General features: G+C 38.9%; 1 protein-coding gene across 3 annotated transcripts in view; it reads right to left on the bottom strand.

Moving 5' to 3' along the window:
- The window catches only part of PPP2R3B (protein phosphatase 2 regulatory subunit B''beta), a 45679-nt gene extending 26551 nt beyond the window's left edge, over positions 1–19128 (bottom strand). The window contains exons 1-2 of one of the 3 annotated variants that reach the window (XM_041422159.1): positions 19100–19128; positions 17333–17695 (exon numbers count right to left, since the gene is read on the bottom strand). In XM_041422159.1, the coding sequence (XP_041278093.1) occupies positions 17333–17680 (348 nt within the window). In that variant the 5' untranslated portion in view covers positions 17681–17695; positions 19100–19128. Of the gene's footprint in view, positions 1–3969; positions 4318–17332; positions 17696–18384; positions 18419–19099 lie in introns of those variants that run through there. The other 2 variants (XM_041422160.1, XM_041422161.1) reach the window with 2 other exon arrangements.
- Positions 19129–24331: the final 5203 nt, after the last annotated feature.

Raw genomic sequence — 24331 nt, 5'->3', positions numbered from 1 at the left:
GAGATTTGTATTCAATTTCTGACCCTCCCAGCAAACACTTGTGTTCTTTAATAAGGCATTTGTGTGTCTGATGTAAAAGTATTATGTAAAAATGAATACTGGGTCCTCCCCCTGTGGTGTGAAAAGGTCGACAAATCATGTTAAATTAGAAAACTGATGTTAACAGGAAAGCTGTCGCCCCTGAAGCCTCTAATTGTTACACAATCTTCATCTGAGACTATAGCTGTAAACCCAACAGCCTCAACTAAATTTTTTGAAAGTAGTTTTGCCTCAGAAATGAGAATTATCTTCATGACTAAAAGAATCACTGTGTGCATGACATCACAAATACACACCAGCCCAGCACACATTAGTACATACAGACTGTGTTCATTGCTGTCTTGAACAAGCATTTATGTAGCATTTTGGTAACAAAGGAATGCAAAAATGATCAAGAGGCACTAAAGTCTAAAGCTGCTTCACTCAGAAGGCAAGCCAATCTCGTGAGGCACTGCAGAAGCTGAAGAAATAGCTCTCATACAGCTGACATAAATAGCATGTGTAAGCAGCATTTAGTATCATTAACAGGTGGTCATGAAATGAGTAGTTCTCCATTTTCACACCGAGTTGTGACGCATACAACTACACCAAGGAATCACCCAGTAGGCACAGCAGATAAAGATATAATTCATTGAAAGTATCAAAAAATATGCCAGTACAGGCGTGTCACTGAGAAGATTTTAATTAAAAACTTAGGCCAGATTTTTTTTAGCTCCTTTTTAAAAATCATTATATTCAGCACGAATTTATTTGATTTTTTAAAAAGTCTAGTTTTATAATTAGAACTCCACGGTTTTGTAAAGAGATGTGGCCTCTAAGTAGCAAAAAATACCCATTTTCCTAGTTTACCTAACACAGAGTTAAATGTATAAGCAGGTCAGTGTACACACATGTATTTTATTCTAATTATGTTTCAAACTTGAGGTATGTTTTCCTCACATAGCATGCATAATGGTGCTGCTTATATTCCAACTCTGACAGGTAGGGATGTCACCAGATGTTGGCTAAAACAGTGCTCAGCCTTTCAGTTCACATCTGTAAGTTGCCAGTACATTTGACAAGGTGATAGATTCTTCTTCCTCCAAAGTTTCAGATAAATTGACAAGCAAGGTGGACACAGTGACTCTTCAAGTGCTGCATTCCCAGCTCAATATATTCCGTAGGTGTTAAGTACTTAAGAAAGACCTTGGTTTTAGAATCAACATCAGGATAAGATGGAATGAAGTTTTACTTCATTTTATGCAGAGAGACCTACTAAGAAATTTAGCTCCCCAAGGTAACAGAGAACATTTCAACAGTTACGTATTGCTTCATCTTTCTTTTGAGAAACAGATCTTTCCATAAAGCCCTACTTTGTTCAGGTTTTTTTCAATTTTCATCAGTTAATGAAAACTGAGGAACTGCCTATTCCACTTTCCAGAACAACCCACCTCACCACTGGTGGTCTATTAAAAGATTTTTAAGAAACCTGATGTGCTATGCTCTAATGACCACTCCTTCTAAACCACAGGGGATTACCTACACCGATTATTTACTTACATGGCCCTATATGAAAAGTCACTGCCTTAGAATTCTTGGAATCTGTGGAAGACCCAGTCATTCCAACCCGCCTCAGAGCAGATTCTGAGACACATGTTATTTCACCATTCAGCACCATTACTAATTTTTTATTTTAAGATGCTAGTTTTAATAGCACAAACATCTTAAAGAGAATCTGTCATTTGTCTAACAAACTATAAAATTACAAGATTGTAGTAGAAATATGGAAGAACAGATTGGATTCCATTTCTGCTTGACTTTAGCATTCTAATTTTACATCATATTCAAGAACTGTTGTGTCTGAAAGCCTGTATAGTGAAATAGGAGGTTGTAAATTCCAAAACCAACAAAGCTTAGCAACTGAAATGATAAAGTTTTGTTTCAAGTTATTCTACAAAATCTGTAAGGAGTCTTTAATTTTAACATGAAATTTCTTCAATGATTATGGAGCTGATAAATAACTATTCTTTGAAAAGCACCTACCCTATTAGGATAAGTTGGAATGAACATTAACATAAAACAGCGGGTAAAGAATATCCATCTTCTATATCAACAGTTACTAGCACCCATCTTTAATTTTTTATGATCCTTCCAAAAAGGTCTCCTTAACATTATGGGGGTCAAAGCAAACTACCACCTAAAAAAGGAACTTCAGAGAAAATGCTTTCTGTCAAACTGAGCAATGACAGACCTCATATTCTAGTTTTATACTCTTATTAATTCTGTTATGCTCAAAAAAAATTGTAATCTAATGAAGTCATTTATCATACATTATTCTGCAGTTGCAATTTACCCAGGAAGTGCAAGACTGGTTAAAAAATGAAAAATACTTGCTCATTGTCTTCACTGTAAGTTTATAGCCAGCAGCATTCTAGAACCCCCACAGATTAGACAAGCTGTTTTCTAAAGTAGTTAGTAGCTTGGAGGTATGCTTAACCATACTACACCGAGATGTTTTCTAGGTCAACATAAAAAGGCCCTGTAAAAGTACAAGCAATCCAACTATCGCTCGATGAAAGACAGATCAAGTTAAGGGGCACCACACAAGGTAATGCTGTGTTTGTTTACAACAGGATGCCATGACTAGACTGAACTTGCCTCCTCCTCTGAGGTGCCTAAATAGTAACTGCTACCACTACTTTTGGGTAATTAAGGTAGCAAGAAAAGAAAATACTATCTCTAGTCAACTCATTCTCATACCTGTCCCCAGGTTAGCACTGAGGACACAAGTCAAAAATCCTTTAACTCACATGTCTGTGCTAAATGGTATAAACCAGCACAGTCAACACCGGCACTCCGCTTTGCACAAAGGCATACACATTGTTTATAAAGATCACTTGAAACAAATTTTAAATAATCATATAGAAGACAGAAGGCTAATACATTTTTAGGGTCATAGGGCTCTATGTCCCTCTCTTGAAGGTCACCTGAAAGGGACACTAGTGCACTGAATTCAAAATTAAGTAGCAGGCTATATTTAGAATAACTAACAATGCCAGAATTTCTAAGTTACTATAATTTCTGTTCAGCTGCTAAACTTTCCTTAATTAAAAAAGGGTGAAAAAAAATTGACAGATGCCTTCACTGACACACCTTTAGTATATGAATTAGAAGTGAGGGTGAGGTAAGGTCAAAGTGAATGCTTTCAGATACCACTGTATGTCTTAAAGGGTATTCAAAGAAATACCAAATTTCACTTTCTCAAAAAAAGTTGTAGGCTGTTTCTCACTCCAAGAGATAACAAATCTCTTTGAACATTTACTCTATAATCCCTTCTGATTTTACTTTTCAAATACTTCTATTCTCAATTTTAAGCACACTTGAAAATTGTAGCTTTAACTCACTGCTACAAAACAGCGGCAGTACACACGTGAACCAAGCAGCAACAACTGATCTCATTCAAATAAAAAGTTCAAAACAAACAAACAATCTAAAGGAATTCAGGATCATCATGCAAGTATGAAAGCATTTTTTACCATATTATGTTTCAGCTAGTGAAGTTACAGCCTATTTCAGCATATTTTATATACCCGATTCTGGTAAGAGGTAAATTAAACCCCCTGGGGAAATGCATGTACATTTCAATTACACAGATTAAGGAAAACAGTCTTTAAAAGTCTACTAACATTAAATGCACCAACTTTGCACTGCATATACCTCTGTGCAAACATCGTAGTTGAGCTGCACTGTGTGCTTCAGCAAACTCATCTTTTCTTTGCACAAAACTACCAGCACAGTCTTTTAAAGCACAGAAGAAATCATCATATATGGAACAGACTCTCAAAACCCTGCTAGTTGAGTAACAGCTTCCATCTACTGCCTGCAGTTTGCGTGGTTGCAAAGGTACAACTGACAGCAATAACTTAATTGTATAAGAACAGAAAGACAAACCTGAACCTGCTGAAAAGCTTTCAGTCTCTTCTTAAATCTAGACGGTAAAACAAAATCACATCCTCGAGCTAGCAATGCCAACTCCTTTCTTAGATCAGGATCTTGTCGCAAAGAAATCTCCTTTATCCTCATGCTTTCGGATTTCATATAATGTCTCTGTGTGTCAGTCCAGGCACTTGAGTCCCAGTAAATAGCAGAGCTGTTGTATTATCTCTCAGTGCCGCTTAAAGCAGCAGCTGCGCCCAAGTTCTGGGATATTATAAGAGTCAGCTCAACTTCACCCGCTCCATACATTAAAGGGAACTTGGCTGGAATTGCAAAAACAGATTGGGCAGTCACTTTGGGGGCCTGCCCTTTCATCCAGGCATTCCAAAGTCTAAATGGGACAGTATGGAAAATGAAAACCGTGTTTGGAGGAGCATCTATAAAAGCAGCTTCCAATTTTAAAAAAGGCAAGCCCTACAGGAATGCAGAGAGAGGCCCGTGGTGGTTATTTTCTAGCTTCCTCCTCCTCCCATCCCCCTCAGCTTTCCCTTCTGTCACAAAACACTCACTGTCTAGCTTCAATGAAGCACCTCACCGAAGGATAAGGCTTATTACACAGCAATTAATTCCTTTTAAACTCTTTCATTCTTTAGTGGGAACCCTATTGCACTGCAACAATGAAGGCAATGACAGAAAAAGCTTCAGACAGGCTTTCAGAATTGCTCACATAATCAATCAATAATTTTCTTACATTAATCTATATCTAAGTTACTATATTTCAAGAATCTAAAAATTTAAATGTTAAGATGGAAAACCATAGCAGAAATGAAGCTAATGTCTGAAAACATCAAACCACACTGAAACACTACTTTAAATAATGTTTTATCAAAAGATTACACTAGAAGTATAAATCATGTCACAAAATTTGGAAAAAATTGGCAGGATATATTTTTTCTTAAATAGTTTTATAAACATTAACATCCACATACTAGATTGCATATCTGTCACAACTCACTACCATTAGACTGTGCTACCACTCTATTTTCAGTGTATTGAATCTCAAATACACTTTATGGGGGTGGTGAGGCCAAGTTTTAGTACACATCAATATTCTTCATGGAAACAAAAATCTGATAAGCTTCTGAAAATTGAAGTGACCTTCAGTTCCTTCTTCTTTACAGTTTTAGGTACACTAACTTATAACTAGTGGAGTTTTCACATTTTAAATGGATATACCTTTATCATAGCAATCTTTAGGAAATGCTGCTATTTTGATGGTTTTTTTTTTCAAATATCACCATTACAGTTATGAGTACGGTAATTCTTACTATTCAAAGCTGTAAACACTGTTAGCACCTCCAAATTCTCTAAAGACAGAGATGTTAGCTATTTATTACCAACATAATTGTCATGCACAAGTTTAGTTACAAACAGCATAAAAGGAAAGACCTGGCCAAACCTACTCTCTTTCATCCCTCCTAGTTTAAATAAGGCCATTTTCCTGATTACACAAAATGTACACAGCCCAAAGCAACTCTTTCACCACAATGTCAGAGATTTCTTTTACAGGATGGCACTATTTTACTCCCATATAATCTTTAGCCCTATTTATCCATTCATAGCCATTCTATATGTAACAGTGTATTAAAACCCCACAGTAAATATCCTTGTTCAATTAAGAAAAGGAAACTATGAAAAAGTGCTAGTGAAACATGATTTGTCCTAATCGGATCTTTTTTTTTAGTTTATGACACACTGTTAGAAAGGAAGTGATGACAAAACATCTGCTTTCTTGGTTTTAATTTAGTATCCAGTCCTGTCCCTGCCTCCTGCTTCTTTACTGTAGCTCGTTATGAAGATATTTATTTCTTTCGGAAGCGGTAGAACAAGAAAGGAATTGACAAGGCAAGAGTCAGACATGTTGTGGTTGGCATGACCAGGCTATCCAACTGCATTGAGCAAATCTGGCTGTCACTCACTGTCTTTTAGGAAGACTAAATCAACTAACCTGGGATAAAACTTGGCCACAGGGAAGTCAACAGAAAACTGGGCATGAAGTACACAACAGCAGCATGCCTGGAACTTGAGATGAAGGACTGAGGTGTTAGAGTAGGAGAGGAATCCTATTCTGGCAACAGATAACCATTCCAGACCAAAATGTGGAAGGTCAGGAAGGTTGTATTGCAAGACAGATTGTGTTTCAAGTTAGGTAGAACAGGCCTTACTTGAGGTAAGGAAAGGCATCTTCTCACCTAAATGCTATTTTCATCCCGGTGATGCACTCCCATTTGCTGCTACATTCACAGTCTTATTTGATGTGGCTGTATTAAGTCATTAAAGTGAGGGACTGTCACACGGAGAACTAACCTAAAAAGAGTGAAGTGCCAGTCTGGAACCTAAAAGGCCTGGCGCTCCTGAATCTGCTGAAGGAGCCCCAGTAACAAAGAAATGTTCTGAACGCCATTTTTGGAGTTGTGTATTTCCCTCCTTTATTCAAACAAAACTCAGAGTCCATCATAACTTAATCAGCAAACCAGGTTCAGTATTTTGAATATTCCGCATTGCTTTGTCACAATACTACTTCACTGCTCCAAGTCAATCCCATCTTTAGTCTAATATGTTTTAGCACTATGGTTTCCAACCTAGTGGTCATTTATATACCTGGGTATTTGTTGTTCACAGGTTGCAATTTGTCGTTCCACAGATTGCAGCTGGCTACTAATCGCATCATTTTCACCATCTAAATGGAAAAGGGGTTTGTATTGCCACATTTAAGGAGACTGAGCATTTATAAAGCAATGTGGTCATGAATCCCCTAAGATTTGTTTTGATCTTTTCAGTAATGAATTAATCACAGGGGAAAGTCAGCTTTCATCCAGCTTGAACTGGAAGTGTTCTAGTGATACTTTTATTTTAAATCTGAATTCTCTCCAGTGAAAGCTAAGGCAAAATTCTTTACTGGGTGAAGGTCTGGGTGCCAGCCATGAAGCTGTTCAAGTATCTTGGCAGCTTATTATTAGCTAGATAAACAAACAGGGGGAAGATGCATACTCAGAGCCTCCTTCCAAAGCTAAAGATACACACTATGAATGGACTGAACTCAAGGACTGTGGCCAAAGAGTTTACCACTTTAACAAAGATCTGAAAATACACAAGAGTAACACAACATAAATAACATAATATTCTGGGTACTGTAGAGCAAATACAATCTTGAAGACTACTTAAAAAACCCCTTAAGTATTTGCCTAGCAAACCAGAATTTCTTGTCAGAAGCATATACCAACAGTATATTAAAGTCTTAACTTCTTAAGTGGAAGTGACCTCAAATGTGGCAAAAGCATTACAGGAAGACCCCAAGAAAATAATTTTCAGCCATATAAAAACTTAGTTGCTGCAGTCTAGGGTTCAACTCAATAAAACATGAACCAAAATGACAGAAAGCCTGTTTGGCTTTTGGAGGAAGTTTAAATAAGACTGAAGAGCCAATCCAAATGGCAACAGCATGGAACCCAATAGCATCCCTCAGCCTGTGATAGTGCAGAAACTAAGAGTGGCTTCTGGGTTAACTGTGGAAAGAAAATTTTTGTACCTCCAAAGCAGCCAATGTAAAGAGCTGTTATGCAACTAATGCAACCCTTTACAGAAGTAACTTAATAGTGAAGGACAGAACATGGCAGTTAAGAGAAGTAAGGCAAGGTGGTACCTTTTCAGTAGAGAAAAAAATATATATAATGGCATGACTCATGTAGTCCTAAAGACATATTCTAGAGATTTACAGTGGAAAGAAGGCACTAGTAAAAACAAATAGTTCAGGAAGATATACAAGAAGATAAGGATGCTTGCTAAAACACAGCTACTATGAGGCAGGAAATACAAAGAAGGAACTACATAGATATACTAGAAGACAAAAGAAAGACAAAAGAAGCAGTTGTTTGCTAGACTAAGAAAATAAGCAAACCCAAACCAAACAACCCTGAAATGCTGAGTTCTTTTTTTTTCCCCCCTCAAAAAACATTGTGACTAGACTATCACCATTATTTAATGTTACCAAGATTTTTTTCTAAACCAGATAGTCCATGCCTGGCCTCTGCTATACTGAAAGAACCTGAAATTAATTTCCTGCTAGCAACTTCCCATTTGTAACTGCTGTGCATGAAAAGAGAACAAGAGGACAATGTACTTGTGAGGTGAACAGAATAACAAAGTACTACTATCCATCCCTAACTCTCCTTTGGATGGGAGTAATCCCTTTTCAGCAGCACACTCACAACACCCAAGGGAGCTAACACGTACAATGTGTACATAGCAGAAGGAGTCAAGTTATTAGGCTCATATTCAACAACCAGTTATGGAAATTGATTGCTTTGAAGTTATGGACAGTGTTCCTGAAGTGAGTATGACATACTGATGAACTGCTAGATGTTGACACTGCGCAGTTAAGAAATCTACCTTCCCAAGAAGAAACTGATCCTTTGGCCTTGGAAAGGAATCCATGTGCATCTGGGCCTACAAACAATTTTTTTCTTGTAGGATGCAATGCCACCACACTGGAATGGGAAGTCCTGCATGTAAATGCCTTCTTGAATGATTATTTAAATTTTCCAGTACTCTTGGATTAGACAGAACAATGCCTGGCAGTTCCTTCCACAGTAGTTAAGAGAATGCAGAATTCTTAGGAGGCAAGACAGTGAGTAAGTAAAAAGACAGCAGTTAGATGCCAGATGTGTGGTCATGTTAGTATGCCAGGAAGGAGAGGCTGGTCAGATGTTCTGCACATTACCAAAAGAAAGCTCGAATGAACATCATGGTAAGGGCCATTATCAGCTTACAACCAAGATAAGATACATGTCACCTTGCTATGATTACACAGCCTGGACTCCAAAGACACAGCAAGGGCCTTTTTCAGTTTGTTAACTGCATATGACAAACTAACTTCAGCAAGCACCAGTAAGTTATAAAACCAATGCCTAACAATAAAGGAATGGTTTACAAACCTTGAGAACAATTCTCATGTTCTCTGCCATCTTAAAAAAAAAGTCACTTCACATTTTATTTCTTTGTGTACAGCATACACTGAATTTTAAGAGGAAAAGGTTGTTGGAATAGTTCTGCAGATAGAGCCTATTTACTATTCATAACCCTATTCATCAGATCATGAAAACCAGGACCACCCAAATTGATGGTGATGAGGTGAGTATTAAAGAGAGAAAGATATAAACAAAAAATCTACTATGGATTACACAAATTAAAGTCATATTTCCTCTAATAAGATGCTGTGTTTTTACATTTTAGATCAACTGTGATGCTACAGAGGCTATCCACAAATGAAACCACAGTCCACAATATATGCACTTGTAACTTTACTAACATAAGCCTCTGAATAGCAGACTTAGATTAAAACGAAGAATCAGTTCAGGCTGATTCAGAATGCTAGAGATTTTCCTACAAGAGAGAGCAGCTTTTACAATCAAGTCTAATGATATGCATTATGGAACTTTTCAAACTCACACTGGCCATTTTGGATATTTAGCAAATTCTAGATTGTTATTATTTATATTGTGTCACCTTAATTTAGAGGTTGACAGTAATTTAGAAGTATTAAGAACATGAATGACATTTTATAACTGTCCAGCAACTTATTTAAACATTGTATAAGCTGTTCAGTACTTCCATCTTTTGGACACTAACTGAATGTTCAATTAATTAATCCTTTCAAAAGCATCTTTTCCCAGACTAGAATGATTAATGTGTGAAAGTACAACTACTACTTTAAATCCAGGCTAACTTCATATGTAATTTAGTCCCTGAAATCACAAGACAATAATTTTGAGACAGTGGCAACTGCAGGACAGCTTCTTGCTTATGATTTCACTTGAGATTTCCCTCCCTGAAGATCTTAACACAAAACCAACAAATCAGGAAGCTAAAGACACAGACTTTCTCCGACATGTCTGTCAGTAAAATCACAAATGGCTAATTTACCAAGCAAAACTTTCTGATAGAACTTCTATGAAGACTTAATCTAATACTATTGTGTTGTTGTATCAGTCTGAAATCATTGCTGATACAGGAAATGGAGGCAATAGAAACTATATTGATTTCTACAGAACTAAATGGAAAGGTGTCCAAAATTGCAAGCAGGGTACAGTGCCAAAGGACAAAGCAAAGAAAGGAGGCAGAGCAAAGAAGGTGGTCACTGGTAACCACGTGAACTTTAGCTTTCAGAATAACCAATAGGGCAATCATTACACATGAAGAAAAAAGACCCAAGAAATTAGGCATCTTACAGAGGCAGAACACCCCAAATACATTGCCAGAACAGGAGCAGTACTCCTGACTTTCCTCCAATCTCTAGTACTGTAAATCTTTATGTAAATTTTACATATTTTCTCAAGCATTCTAGAAAAATCTTTCTAAAATACTAGGCTTAAATTTGTCACTTGATAAATAACCAAGTAATTAAAATTTTAGGTGGTGTTTTTAGCATGTTAAAAGCAAGTGAGAGAAGAAAATTAGTGATTTTTGTTTAAAAATCTGATATTACAACAGAATACTTACAGTATTTGCTGTAAATAACTATTCATGAAGTTTTTGCAGGTAGAACAATTATCTAGTTCATTGTTTTCAATATTGCATAATTTCAAATAGTTTGCTTTATCTTTTGGTAAAGTATGTCAAAGATTATTATTTACAATACATCAGTATTCATCATATCTACTAGAAATGTTTACAAAATTTGGAAGATTTTTTATTGTTTATCAATACAAATCTAGCTTCTAAAGGAATAAAACTCATTAGAAACTGTTCTCCTGGTTCTGCTGAATCAAAAAAACCTAATCAAGTCAAGTCATTTGATAAGTTCTACAAGGCTTCTTTTGTCAAGAAAGTCAAACTGAACCTAATTCACACTGAGCACATCTTGCAAATATTTGGCAATGATTTCTTCAGCACCCACTCGATATTTCCCCCCTACACTTTCCCGTGTAGACTTCATGTGCATTTTCCCTTTAGACTTCCAGCTCATCCCACTCAACTTGAAATCAGCCCAAGTTACTAGTAGGATCCGCATAGAATAAATATGCAAGGCTAGTTCCATATGACATGAAACTAAACAGCATGCACAAGGTTAGAGGGACACATCCCAAGAGCTCATCATTCCTTCAAGTACCTGTGGTTAAGAAACAGTACGTGGGTGGATCTACAGTTTCCAGCTATTTTTCACATGATTGCTATGCAAAAGGGGCACATCTAACATTAAGTACTCGAACACACTTTTAAAAACACGTCTTGGTCACTAAGTTTCAATGGACCCATTTTAAGTCGTATCTGTTGTTTGCAGAATACAAATCAATCTTATCTACCAGACATTGGTACCACGTGGTTAACTGGAAAACAAGAACACCACACTAACAGCACCCCACACATAATTTACATGTTATTATATGTAAATAACAAAGGAGTTATGGCTAGGAAACAACAGTGGACAAACTAGTTCACTGAATGAGCTGCATTTATGATTTTATACTGAAGTAAGCCCATACATACTTTTGGCCTCAAGTTTATTTCTTGCTGACAGAGTAAATGTAAGGCATATGAAGAGCTTCTTAAGCATCACTGGATGCAAAAAAAAACCAAAAAAAAACCCAAAAAAAAACCACAACCAAACAAAAAACCCCAAAAACTCTCATCTATATTAATACCTAACTTCTTCACAGACTGAACATCCATTAAAAAATGCACTGTTTAAATGACTGATGTAAACCTATGATTAAGTTTACTTGTTTTGAAAGACTGAACAGAGAAGCAACTGAAAGTAATGGTCTGTAAGCTATGATGATATAACTTTGAACTTTTGTTTGTTTGCTTTTAAGTGTCAGTTACTCACAAAGATGCGACTGTCATTAATAAATGTCATAATTCAGAATTGAATTAATTTTAATCGTCCTGGGTCAGGATTCAGGTGAGCTTCAAACTTGAAGAAATCCACAATTCTGATTTCCATTTCTCAGTATTAGAAATGCCAAAAACTCTTAAGACTGGATGCAGCATGTAAAAATACGAGTTTCCAGTAGGACACAAATGCAACTGCCACTTTGAAAGAGGACAAAAGTTCATTATTTTTTTAATAAAGCACAAAGTGTACACAAAATCAATATAACTGCTAACAAGAGTAAAATTTACATGCCAGGGTCACAAGATACAGTTAGAATAAGGAGCACTATCAAAACCCTGCAACAGTGAAGTCACTTTCAGTTTCTCAATAAAAAACCAGTTAGTTCTTTATTCAGGATAATGGCTCTTCTATTCCAAGCTATTCAGTACAGCAAAGTTTAAGATTAATAACACAACATACTACAGTGCTGCTTATGTTGACTACACTTATGTCACCTCACTCAAAACTAATAATGATTTCATAGGAACACCTATAGCTGCTCTCTTCCAGACTTCAACATGAACTTTTGGCTGCCCTTCCTTTGTTGGCACCATAGAAGGAGCTTTATTGAGATCACACTAATGCTGACATCTCTCATAGTGCCCAGTTATCATTGTGAAAGTACATCAGTTTGATACCAGGTTATTTACAGTCTCCCTTTAAGTCACGGGCTTGAGCTGAAAGCCAAGTCCGCCATCCTCCCCACTCAGTGACGGGACACGGCACTACTAACGCTATCTTTGCATGATACAGTTAGGGAGTGTCCGTGTTAGCCCACACAGCACAACCTGGTGTGCAGAGCCGTGCTAACACAGCCCACATAGCCAGGCTCTGGAGTTAACAGCTTCTGCTAGGAACGAGCAATTCAGATGCAGACAGACACCTTGTAAGATGATGGTATCAGCCCACTTACCCTCTGCCTCGAGCTCTTAAAATTAATTTGTTTCAAAAAGCAACTCTTACGTGTTATTCAGACTTCAGCCAATGTTAAAAGGTTTCATTCTAGCCTCCCTTTAAACTAAAATGGATCACAGCAGTACCACTACATTTAAATCAAGTAACTGTTCAAAATTTGGCAAGAATGTTGTTCATAATAAAGCTAAGCAGCCATATATTAAAGAAGTAAAAACATTTACAAGTTACAGATATAGGAGGAAAATAATTTAATTACCACAGGATAACAAGAAGGAACAGTATCCTTATCAAATAAAGACTATAGAGAAACCACTTCAAGAAGTACCTTTATATCAAAGGTTGATCCTGCAGAGAAATGGAGAATAACTTTGAAGTATTTCTGAGTATATTACATTTTCTTTGCACTACCATTCCACAAAATGCTCATAGGGAATTCTGAATAGTTTCCCCAGATGCCTTGCACACCAGCTGGTCAGGATTAAACATCTTGCCCATGGCACCTTTTAGGCCTTACGGACTGGCATTTTTGGCAGAGTGATGAACAGTGTACGATTGTGTATACGTAATGTGTTTAGGATAATCTAGAGTCCCAGAAACACTGTAAAGTCTATCGACATTTGTGATAAGGGTTAGAAGAAATCTACAGCAGCTATCCTTCTAGTTTGAAAGTTACAGCCCTAGAATTTCTTCAACAATACACTCAGAAAATATTTGAGACTTGAATGCTGAAATTTTTTTACGGCTCTAAATTTTTGTTATTTGAAGCATACAGTAGATAGAAATCACAGGCCTACTTGCAGAATACCAAGTGCTAGCTAGCAAGCACATCACATAACCAAAGCGACCAGAACTCTGCAATTAACATGTTTACACAATAGGTACAGTCAGATCTCTGCCTCACTGTGAATGGCACCATGCAAGTGAAGAAAAGTACCTCCCATAAAGGAAAAAAATAATCCCTAAACAAACACTGTTTTGTTTTCATTTGCATTAAAACACACTGAAAGATGAATCTTCATGGTAGAGTTTTGAACAGGTTTTAAAATGTGCATTTGGATTTAGTCAACAGGTTACTCTTAACACGGCTTTAAGTGACCTGTTCAGATGAAAAAAATCCATAAAGACCATGTGGGTTCTTTCATTATTAGAATAAGTACTTTTGACTTGCTAATCAGGGGAGGGCTTCAACTCTCTTGTAAGACAGCAAATTCTCCTCTTACAAGACATTAGTGTTTCAGCAAAATACATGGCAACTTCTGAATTTTGGAGAGAAGTATAACCCACAGGCTTCAATTACAAGCTAAACTCAGGAAAAAAAGCAAAGATCTCCTTGAATACAATAGCTGACAGCTACAGTACATTTAATGCTGTTTAATGGTTGCCGTCAGCACACCACCTTCTTTTGATCATATGCTACTGTTTAACTTATAAAAGATTACACATCTAATTAGATTCTAATTAAGAATGCTTCCTGTTCAGAAAAACATGCTTTGCTAACAAGTACAGAAACCTGTAGCATGAAAATGCTGTTTTCCTATACAATCATATTTACTTCCTGGTAATTACTTAAAAATGGTTTTCTGTTATCAGCTTTATTGTTTAGTATCCTTCAAAAAAGTTGCAGGAACATTTTAAGAAACGGGAAAAAGGCATACAGCAGCTTTACCCATAATCAAATGTAGTGATTTAGCTCAATGATACCGAAAATGTATCATGCCAAAGTAAGTTAACTGCTTGTATGCTGCCTTATGAGACTTGCAGTGCACAATAAGAAAAAGTTTAATAAGATTGCATAAGTTAACTAGCATAGTCCAAAAAGAAATAATTCTTCAGCTCTTTATGACTGGATGTAAAAGCCTTTTCCAAACAACACCCTCATGCTCACAGAGCTACACACATTAACTTTTACCATTTTCTAGGACTGCTATTTAGAATTTAAATCTGTATTATGTATGTAGGTCCAGTATCTGAAACATTTTCTTCCACTTACAGAAACAAGATGAGGACCTCAAACTTACTTAAAACTCATATGAAGTAGGTAGAACCATCGTGGCTTGATCTGAGAAACATAGTAAGATGCACAACAGCAGATGCAGTAGTTTTGACATTGTGTGAAGTAGTTTGTGGAAGAAAGTGGGGTACATTGTACTTTCTATGAGAAAATACACTGTCATGGCAGAACATGCAATTCTTGGTTGCAAGAACAGCTGCAAATGCAATTTACACTTAGAGATTAAGAAACTTTTGGATGAAGATTGAATTTACCTAAATAATAAAGCTATAAATAAATTTCTCATTGCTTGGAAATTCCCCCTCCCCAATCTACTCAAGCAACCAACAATCTAACTCCTCTAGATTCGCTCTCAGCACTATACAAACAATTTCAATTAAGTCAAGGATGTTATTCTTCATTATTCTCTTCAAGTTCTTCTTTATGGGATTTACTTCAAGTAATCAACCAAGACACATGAAGAGAAATTACAATACACAAGTTAGTGATCAAGTATAGTAAATAATGGTGGGTTTTAACAAAAACTCTGCCTGCTTTTATCTGATACAGCAATAAACTGAGCATCTGTTGACTGGCTTTCTGCATTTCACTAGAAGAGGAAATATAACAGTGTGAGCAACAACAAAAAAGTAAATAAATCATCGTGCCCTGCTGTCTGACTGGTGAGTATACATAAACACAAGTCCCTATTATTGTAAAGTCAATCTAGACAAAAACTGGACTGGACATGTGGTGTTTTGGAGCTAAGAAGTTGTCAAACTTGATTTGAAAATTAGTATTTAAGAAACCAAGAGGTCACTTCAGATTAAATGTTTAAGTGCAAAAGAGTCATGCTGTTACTCCCATGGGTTAAAAGGTAAATCTATACACTCAATGCATATCAACAACAAACAATAAATAACTGATACTCTTAAACATCCCAGCTTTATCCTCTACCTTACCCAACTGAGCAGGCTTCCCTGGGATACCAGGTTTGGACACTGCAATAAGTTAGATACCAAAGTATATAGGACAATTGGGAATTACAACTTCTTAAAATTTTCCAGTACTATTAAAATGTATGAATTTATAGTCCTATAGCACAAACAGTGTAAAAACTCTTTGAAGTCCTTATGAATGTCGTGAAGTTCAGCAAGGTCAAGTAGAAGGCCCTGCATCTGGGACAAGGAAATCCCAAGCCAAAGACAAGCTGGGTGGGTAATGGATTGAGAGGAGCCCTGGGGTGGAGGACTTGGAGATGCTGCTGGATGAAAAGCTCAACATGACCCAGCAATGTGCACTTGCAGCTCAGGAAGCCAAATGTCCTGGGCTGCATCAAAATCAGCCAGCCAGCAGGGCAAGGTTGCTTCTGCCCCTCTACTCAGCTCTGGAGAACCCAGGCTGGAGTGCTGTGCCCAGCTCCAGGATCCTCACCATAAGAAGGACGTGGATCTGCTGGAGCAAGTCCAGAAGAAGGTCATAAAGATGATCACAGGGCTGCAGTACCCTGTCAGAGAAGACAGGCTGAGAGAGTTGGGGTTGATCCACTTGGAGAAGAGAAGGCTCTGGGGAGAACTTAGAGCAGCCTTCCAGTACTTCAAGGGGACCAACAAGAGAGCAGGAGAGAGACATTGTACAAGGGCACGTAGTGACAGGACAAGGGGAAAGGGCTTTAAACTGAAAGGGTAGGTTTAGACCAAATATTATAAAGAAATTATTGAAATTCTTTACTGTGACAATGGTGAGACACTGAAACAAGTTGTCCTGAGAAACTGTGCATCTCCCATCCCTGGGAGTGTTCAAAGCCAGGTTAGATGGAGCTTTGTCCAACCTGGTCTAATGGAAGGTGTCCCTGTCCATGGCAGGGTGGTTGGAACTAGATGGTCTTGAAGGCCCCTAGCAGTCCAAACCATTCTATAATTCTATGATTCTAGGGTCATTGATCACACATAAGCAATACTTAACTTTGTCAGTGATGACAACATTTTCTATCCAGTTTTGTTTTTTCTTTATGAAAAGAGCTAGAAACTAGATTGAACTGAATTGCAAGCTTAAAAAGAAGGTTTCAGGTTGGGGGCAGGGTTGTCATCCTTGCATAGAGGGCATTGTCTGTTATAAATAAAGAGCTCATTAGGAAGGAAGTGCTGAGTGTACCATGCAGTACCAAAACAATTACTTTGTTAATATGCAGATCCAGTGAAGCCAAATTTGAGTCTTGTACTAACAACAGTGCCTGGTATCATTAGACAAAGGAATATTTGCAGTCAAGGCAGTATGTTATAAAAGGAATGCAAACACAAGGACATAAATTCATCGACAATTAGATAGCAAGAGCCCAAGATAATCTTATGGAAGCTCAGGCCACCTATCCACTAACACTAGTGACACAGAAACATTGGTATTTTAGGTTCAGTGCAGCTGCTTCACTCCACTCCTGATACCTCCTCTGTGGAAACTATTTACTTACATAATTTGCCAATACCACAAACACAAAAGTCAGTTCCATTTAAACAAATACATCTAATAAGAAATGAACTTACTTCTTTGGTCCCTGAGGATCGGCGTGTTGCTCTAACATAAGAGATGCTCCTTGAGCTAGCTGGAGTCGCCAATGGAAGAGCAGTAGAAAGCTGAGGAGGACTCAAAGACATCAAAGGCAGTCTGGTATCTCCTAATATGCACTGCTTGTAATTGGAATTTTCACTGGTGAGGCTCTCATTTTTACTGTTTCCTGAATCTGCGTTACCAAACTCGGTTTTCTCCTTATTCTTGATTCTTCTCAAGCAGTCCTTTAGTATTAGCTGAGTTGCAGGCTGACTCAACCAGCACAAAAAGAGTTCATCCACCTTCATTTTCACTGCAGGTTGCAGAACTTTTCCAGGTGACATTTTCTGCCAGTTTCCCTGTTTTGTTCGTTCATATTCAAAGTAAATATTTGACAATCATATAAATATTCCATTCACCTTTCAGTGTTTCGCAGGCATTATTTAACAAAGTGTTAATATTTATTCCCTCAAGATACCAACAGAAGTTGAGAATTATATTTAAATATGTGACTTCAACAACATTCTATAAGTGTAAGCCACAAATCAGTCAGAGTCAATTCCAATAATTTCTTTTAAATAATGGATAACTTCTTTTAAAAGCATACTGTGTAAATGGTGGAGACTAGAGAACAAGAAACTGCACTTGGGCTTTCTCAAAGAGATAGCTAACAAATACTACAAATATCCTCTAAGAATATGTGTTAAAAACACATGCATTATGAAAAACAGGACTTGAAAATACTTATAATTGAACATACTAAGAAGTAAATACCTAAGCAGTTCATGCTGAACCCTGGTGATAAAACAAATAAGATTTAATAAGCAAGTTTTTCAGTCAAGAGATTTAGAACTAAGACTGAAGGCTCAATTTTCATTCTGAGGTTGTGATATGGATTCAACATCTTGCATCCCCCTGTATGAGTGATTCCCAAAGCCCTGTCATTTGGTATTGTAAAAACCTCTTATTTGACATTCACTTTTGCAGTTTTTCAAAACCAATGTAAATCAAGAATTGTGACAGTGTGATTTCAGGTTCAGTTACTCACCTGAAACAAACAGGTTTTTGATGGTGTTTTTGTGTTTTGGGGTTTTTTTTGTGTTAGAGAGACAGAGGGCTGGAATGAAGAACTGAGAACAGAGCCAAAGTTACTATAAAGATTTTCAGCATCCAATTACTTCATGATTTGGTACAGTTCAAATAAAAATCTATGCTTCCTCACGTCTGTGGTTTTTTTAAAAGCCCTTCACAGAATTTAATCTACATGCATAAATCACATGATAAAAGATATATGATTGATGACCTTAGACATTTTTTCCAACCTAAATGATTCTACATACAAATACTTGGCTGAACAAGCCTTAAAACAAGCACTTCACTTTGGAAACGAATAACACCCAGCAAGCAAACATCCTACTAAAACCTAAAGCTCATCCTCGTCCCACGGCAGAACTAGAAGTCTTTTAAAACTGCACCGCCTAAACTTTCCAAACAGCTATAACTCCGCAGTTCAGTTATTCTGTTTCCGAAAATGAAGTCGTTTCCCTAGTTTTTTAAGCTGAACACCTTCAGGGCGCTGGCGGCTGTGCTCAGCCATCCCCGCCTGGACAGAAACGGTGCTGGGCAAGGAAGGGCCAGCCCCGGGCACGGGGAGCCGGCGCTGCAGCCACAGGTCGCTCCCTTCGGACGAGTCCCGCACTTCGCCCCGCAGCAGCGGCAGCTCAGGAGCGCCGTGACCCCACACCAGGGACAGCCACACTCACCTGCCCCTTCCCGCGGCCACCGCCCCTTCCCGCCGCCGCCGCCTTCAAATGCGCGCCTCCTTCCGGCCCGGCCCGGCCCGGCCCGGCCGCCGCCATCTCGCGAGAGCGCGGCCCTTCCGCCCCGCGGGACGCGGCCGCCGGTCGCCATGGCGACGGGCCGCTCGGGGCCCTGCCCGAGCCGCCGCCGTGCCGCCGCGTGTGCGCAGCTTAGAGCTCTGACAAGGTCTCGGCGTCTCTCGGCTGCTCATCACTGGTTCTCTGAGAGCAGCTGGCAAAGTGATGAAGGGGCAGAGTATCTCCTCAACAAGTTTGCTGACGGCGCAAAGCCGGGAGGAGTGGCCGATGCTCCAGAGGGCTGTGCAGCCCTTCGGAAAGACCTGCACAGCTTGAAGAGAGGGTCAGAGAAGAACTGTGTGAAACTCAAGAAAGGCAAATTCCTCCCTGCCCCTGGGGAGGAATAACCGTGGCACCAGCACAGGCCGGGGCTGACCTGTCGGGGAGCAGCTCTGCCGAGAAGGACCTGGGCGTCCTGGTGGACAACAAGCTGTCCCTGGGCCAGCAGTGTGTCCCTGGGGCCAAGGCCAGTGGTGTGCAGGGATCTATAAGGAAGAGCATTGCCAGCAGGTCGAGGGAGGTGATCCTGCTCCTCTGCTCAGCCCTGGTGAGGTCCCATCTGGAGTGTCCAGTTCTGGGCTCCCCTGCCCAAGAGAAGTGAAGCTCCTGGAGAGAGTCCAGCACAGGGTGACCAAGAGAGTAAGGTGGCAGGAGCATCTCTGTTGGAAAGGCAGAGGGAGCTGGGCCTGTTCAGCCTCGAGAACACATGACTGGGAGGGGACCTTATTAATGTGTATAAACATCCAAAGGAGGAGTGCTGAGGGCATGGATCCAGACACTTCTTGGTGGTGCCAACCACTAGAACATGAATGAGGCAAGGGCCAGAAGCTGATGCACAGGAAGCTCCACCTGAATATAAGCAAGAGTGTCTTTACAGTGCAGGTGATCACACACACTGGAACACATTGCCCAGATTGCCCAGAGGGGTTGTAGAGTCTCCTTCATGGAAGATGTGCAAGAACCATCTGGATCACTTCTCTGCCACATGCTCTAGGATGACCCTGCCTCAGCAGAGAGGTTGGATCAGATGACCCACTGTAATCTCTTCCACACAATTTATCCATTCTGTGGTTCTGTGAAAGTGACCTGGTTCCATCTGTTAAATGCTGTTCAAAGGAGAACACTAAATGCTCTTTCTACACAGTGGCTATGGTTACCACTAGTGTTACGGGATTGCAAATGATAGGATGAAAGAGGAGGTGGAGGCAGTAACAAATAGAATGATAATCCCCTTACTAAGAGAACGATGTGTGCCAATCTGTTTGCAGCCCTTTTTGTATGTACAAAACATACACTGGGATTTTGTGGTTGTCAGCTTTCAGGGGCACCCCTTTGAGGCTCGCTGGGTGCACTTATCAGTGGGGCTTAGGTGGTTGACCATTGGCTCTTATAGTTTTTTCGTTGGTATTTTTTACATCAGCAACTCATTGGTATTTTTATATCAGGTTCCCTACTTCCACTGCACCGATTTTTCCTCATGTGGCTAAGCTTCACTTTTGTTAATCCATTTTACATTCTGCCAATTCCTTTACCAGCAAAGACACTACAGATTTATGATAGGGTATTATTACAAATTGTTGGAACATTAATTCTGTGGAAATGCAGCTGTACTGAAGATGACACCGTAGTTTGGAGGGAAGGCTTGAAAATGTAGGCAAGAGTAAAATAGGGTAAGTGAAGGAATGGGCTTGCTTTCTCAATTTTGGAAGCTTGTAGAGAGGACACAGAGATAAGAAAGGGCTTAGAAGCAACAAAAGCCAAGATACTGTGAGAGAAATCTGGTACAGTCCAACACAATTACATTTAGGTAATACCAGAATGATATTTTGATAATAACTATCATCTGGCAAAACCCACTATTACTCTTCTGAGTACATCAGAAGGCTTTAGCTTCCAGCTGTAGACACTGAAATATATTTTCACAAATCTTAAAATGAGATTCTGCACTTAAGAAGACATTGAAAGTTCCTGAGGGAGTCTCCACTTTTTGAAGTAGGGTAGTATTCTGTTTCCTGCCTATTGGTTGGTGAAGTTAGAAAATATGTTTTTGCAAAGCCACAGTGGACAAAATGGAATTTTTTTTAAACTGGAGTAGAACATTCAACATAACACAGTGGAAGCAGATGTCAAAGTATGGATAAATCTGTATATAATATGGAAGTAGCTTTTAAGTAGAGAAAAGAAATTTAAAACCCTGTGTTATGGATAGCAGCAAGATTTTTGGCGGAGAACTGAAGGGCTGAATTAAGAAGACTGATAGCAGAGCAAGAGACATGGAACAAAGAGGACTTTTAAAACATTTTGAATGCCTTTGAAGCATTCCTTAGTGATGGTGTAGCCATCTGTTGATTGACATGTTGAAGACAGGTGGGAAGAAGGGGATCAGAGATTGAGTTGACAGAGTTGTAGAGTTGGATATCATCTGCAAAGAGATGATGCCCTTTGTTGAAACTGGCAATGAGATCTCCCAGAGGAACATTAGAAATAAGAAAAAAAGAAATGAAAAAAAAATCCTCTGAGAGATGCACACAGTCATAGTGTTCTCTCATGCATGCTAGTGTAGATTCAAAGCAATTCTAGCTCTGGCTTCATTAGACTGTGTCATGGATAACACTGGTGTGAGAGAGGAATCAATTCCATGTGCCTTCTATTAAGCGGAGTACACTTCGGGCATCCTTATCAGGTTGTACCAGTACTGCAATTGAGACAGATGTTTTGAACTTGTGTCTGAATGAAACAGGTCTACTCAGCAGTGTATCTAGTGGTAGGGGTGTGTTTTTATAGAGATACAGGGGCTCAAACTTGGCCAAAAGTGGAGAAATACCTAAATTGAACCTCTTTATTCAGATCTTCCACCAAGAATTGAAACTTGAAATCCTTTTTGACTGCTATTTCCTTGTTCTCACTTGACAGTGAGTACAGAAGCAGACCTTTTTTTACATTGCCTTCAATGTATGGAAAACAAAAATCTGTTCTAGTGTCTTACCATTTTTATGAAATTTATCCATCTGGTTTAAAGATGGTCTCCTTTAAAAATCCGCTGAATAATTATTAAATATTAAAGTACCGAGCATGCAATATCCAACTGATACCTGAAAGTTTAGTGATGGAGTCACACTTGGCATTTCTGTAAAAGACACAGACTATGCTTTAGGTAAGGCATTTGTTTAATAAGTGCAAGAGAGTGGTGCATTGATGTAATCTGAGCAATAATTAATTAATTAATTCCAATTAATAGCAGGAATGCTTGGGCCTAACAGCCCAGTGCAGTGGAGTTAGTACACCATGCTGGTGTACCCGTGTAGCACAGTACCTCCCTCCGTGTGTGTGGAGGTACTAACCCTGGTGCAGAAACTGAAGAGCCACATCCCGCTCCTGTTGGCTGTTGCCTACAGCTCCTTTCTGACCTTGCTTCACTAGTGTTTACTCAGCAAGTGTGATGTTAGCAGCACTGCCAATGTATGTTCCTGGCTAAATATCAAAATCTTCCTTTGCCTTTATTTGTCACTGTGCACAGTGACACAGGGCAGTGGTGTTCATAAGCAATATTTTCATTCCTAATCAGAATTTTGCAGTGACAGCTGAGCTTCTTTCTGATATCCTTGGGTCTGTACAACTTAGACATGCAGGCAATAAAGAGGTGTCTCCAATCTCTCTGTACTGATGCAACATTTCTAAGGCCTGATAAATGTTATCCAGAGGTAGACATATAATCTAGACCAGCTGTAACAGGACTTAAAATGTTCCTCTCCACTACTTAATAAGACTCTCAATTAGTATTTGAGGTATACATAACCACATTTTAGAAGTCTAAAGTTGAGCATAAATGTGTCTAAAGGATAAATGCTTTTGGAGTATTATATTTACATGCTTGCGCAGGGCTGTGTCAGATGTACTCGCATCCAGTCTCAAAAGCAGAGTTATCATCCTTAAACAGAGTGGCAGTTTGAGGTGGAACACGTGCCTGAGATCAAAATACAATTCACTGCACAAGGTTTCTGAGTCCTTATTCTGGAGCTTTTCATGTGCCTTTGTGCTAGTTTATCTGAGGTAGGGTTAACTTTCTTCACAGGAGCTGGTATGGAGCTTGCTTTGGATTTGTGTTGAACATGGGGTTGGTAATGGAGAAATGTTTTTGGTATTGCTGAGCAGGGCTTACGCAGAGCCAAAGCCTTTTCTGCTTTTCCTACTGCCATGCTGATGAGGAGACTGTGGATGCATGGGAGATTGTGAGCCAGGACAGCTGACCCAAACAGACCAAAGGGATATTTCAGACTATATGACATCATGATCAGTATATAAAGAGGGGGGAAGAAGGAAGAAGAGGGGGATGTTTGGAGTGATGATTCTTGTCTTCTCAAGTCACTGTTCTGTGTGATGGAGCCCTGCTCTCCTGGAGATGACTGAACACCTGCCTGCCCATGGAAGCAGTGAATTTATGTCATTGTTTTGTTTTGCTTGTGTGCATAGCTTTTGCCTTTCCTCTTAAACTGTGCTTATCTCAACCCATGAGTTTTCTCACTTTTACCTTTCCAATTCTCTCCTTGATCCTGCTGGTGGGAGAATGAGTGAGCAGCTGTGTGATATTTGGTTGATGGCTGGGGTAAAACCATGATAGCTCGTCACTCAGGAAAGAGAACTACAGTACCTCTTTTGAATGCTGCTTTAAGGACAATATTGCATTTTGATTAGGCTTTTGCTTTTATTATGTTTTTATAATGCTTTTGCTGACATATTTTGCAGCTTTGAAATTTAGGCATGTGAAGTCCAGTTCTAACCTATATATAAGCACTAAAATTACTGCATCCCAATTTCCTAATGTGCTAATTTAGTTGGAAGCAGGTGTGCTGAGTGCCTCTGACAAACCAGTCACTTTTATTTAAATTGTTGTTATTGAAAATTTTGGCCAGATGGGTTCATTGAGGTTGTGCTGCCAAAGTGATGTTCCTTGTAAACCTGCTTATGGTATGTAGTCAGAGGAACTTCAGGGGAGTGTAAATGTTACTTTCCACTAAGTGAAGGATAAAGTCTAACATACTGTCACTTGGATTCCTAGTCCTGGTACTAATTTGTGGGGGAATGAAGAGATGCATGCCTTATTATGCTGCATCATTTAAA

Source organism: Onychostruthus taczanowskii, unplaced genomic scaffold (assembly GCF_017590055.1).
Source record: "Onychostruthus taczanowskii isolate IOZ18803 unplaced genomic scaffold, ASM1759005v1 scaffold71, whole genome shotgun sequence".
Taxonomy (NCBI): domain Eukaryota; kingdom Metazoa; phylum Chordata; class Aves; order Passeriformes; family Passeridae; genus Onychostruthus; species Onychostruthus taczanowskii.
This window is presented reverse-complemented; position numbering and strand designations above follow the sequence as displayed.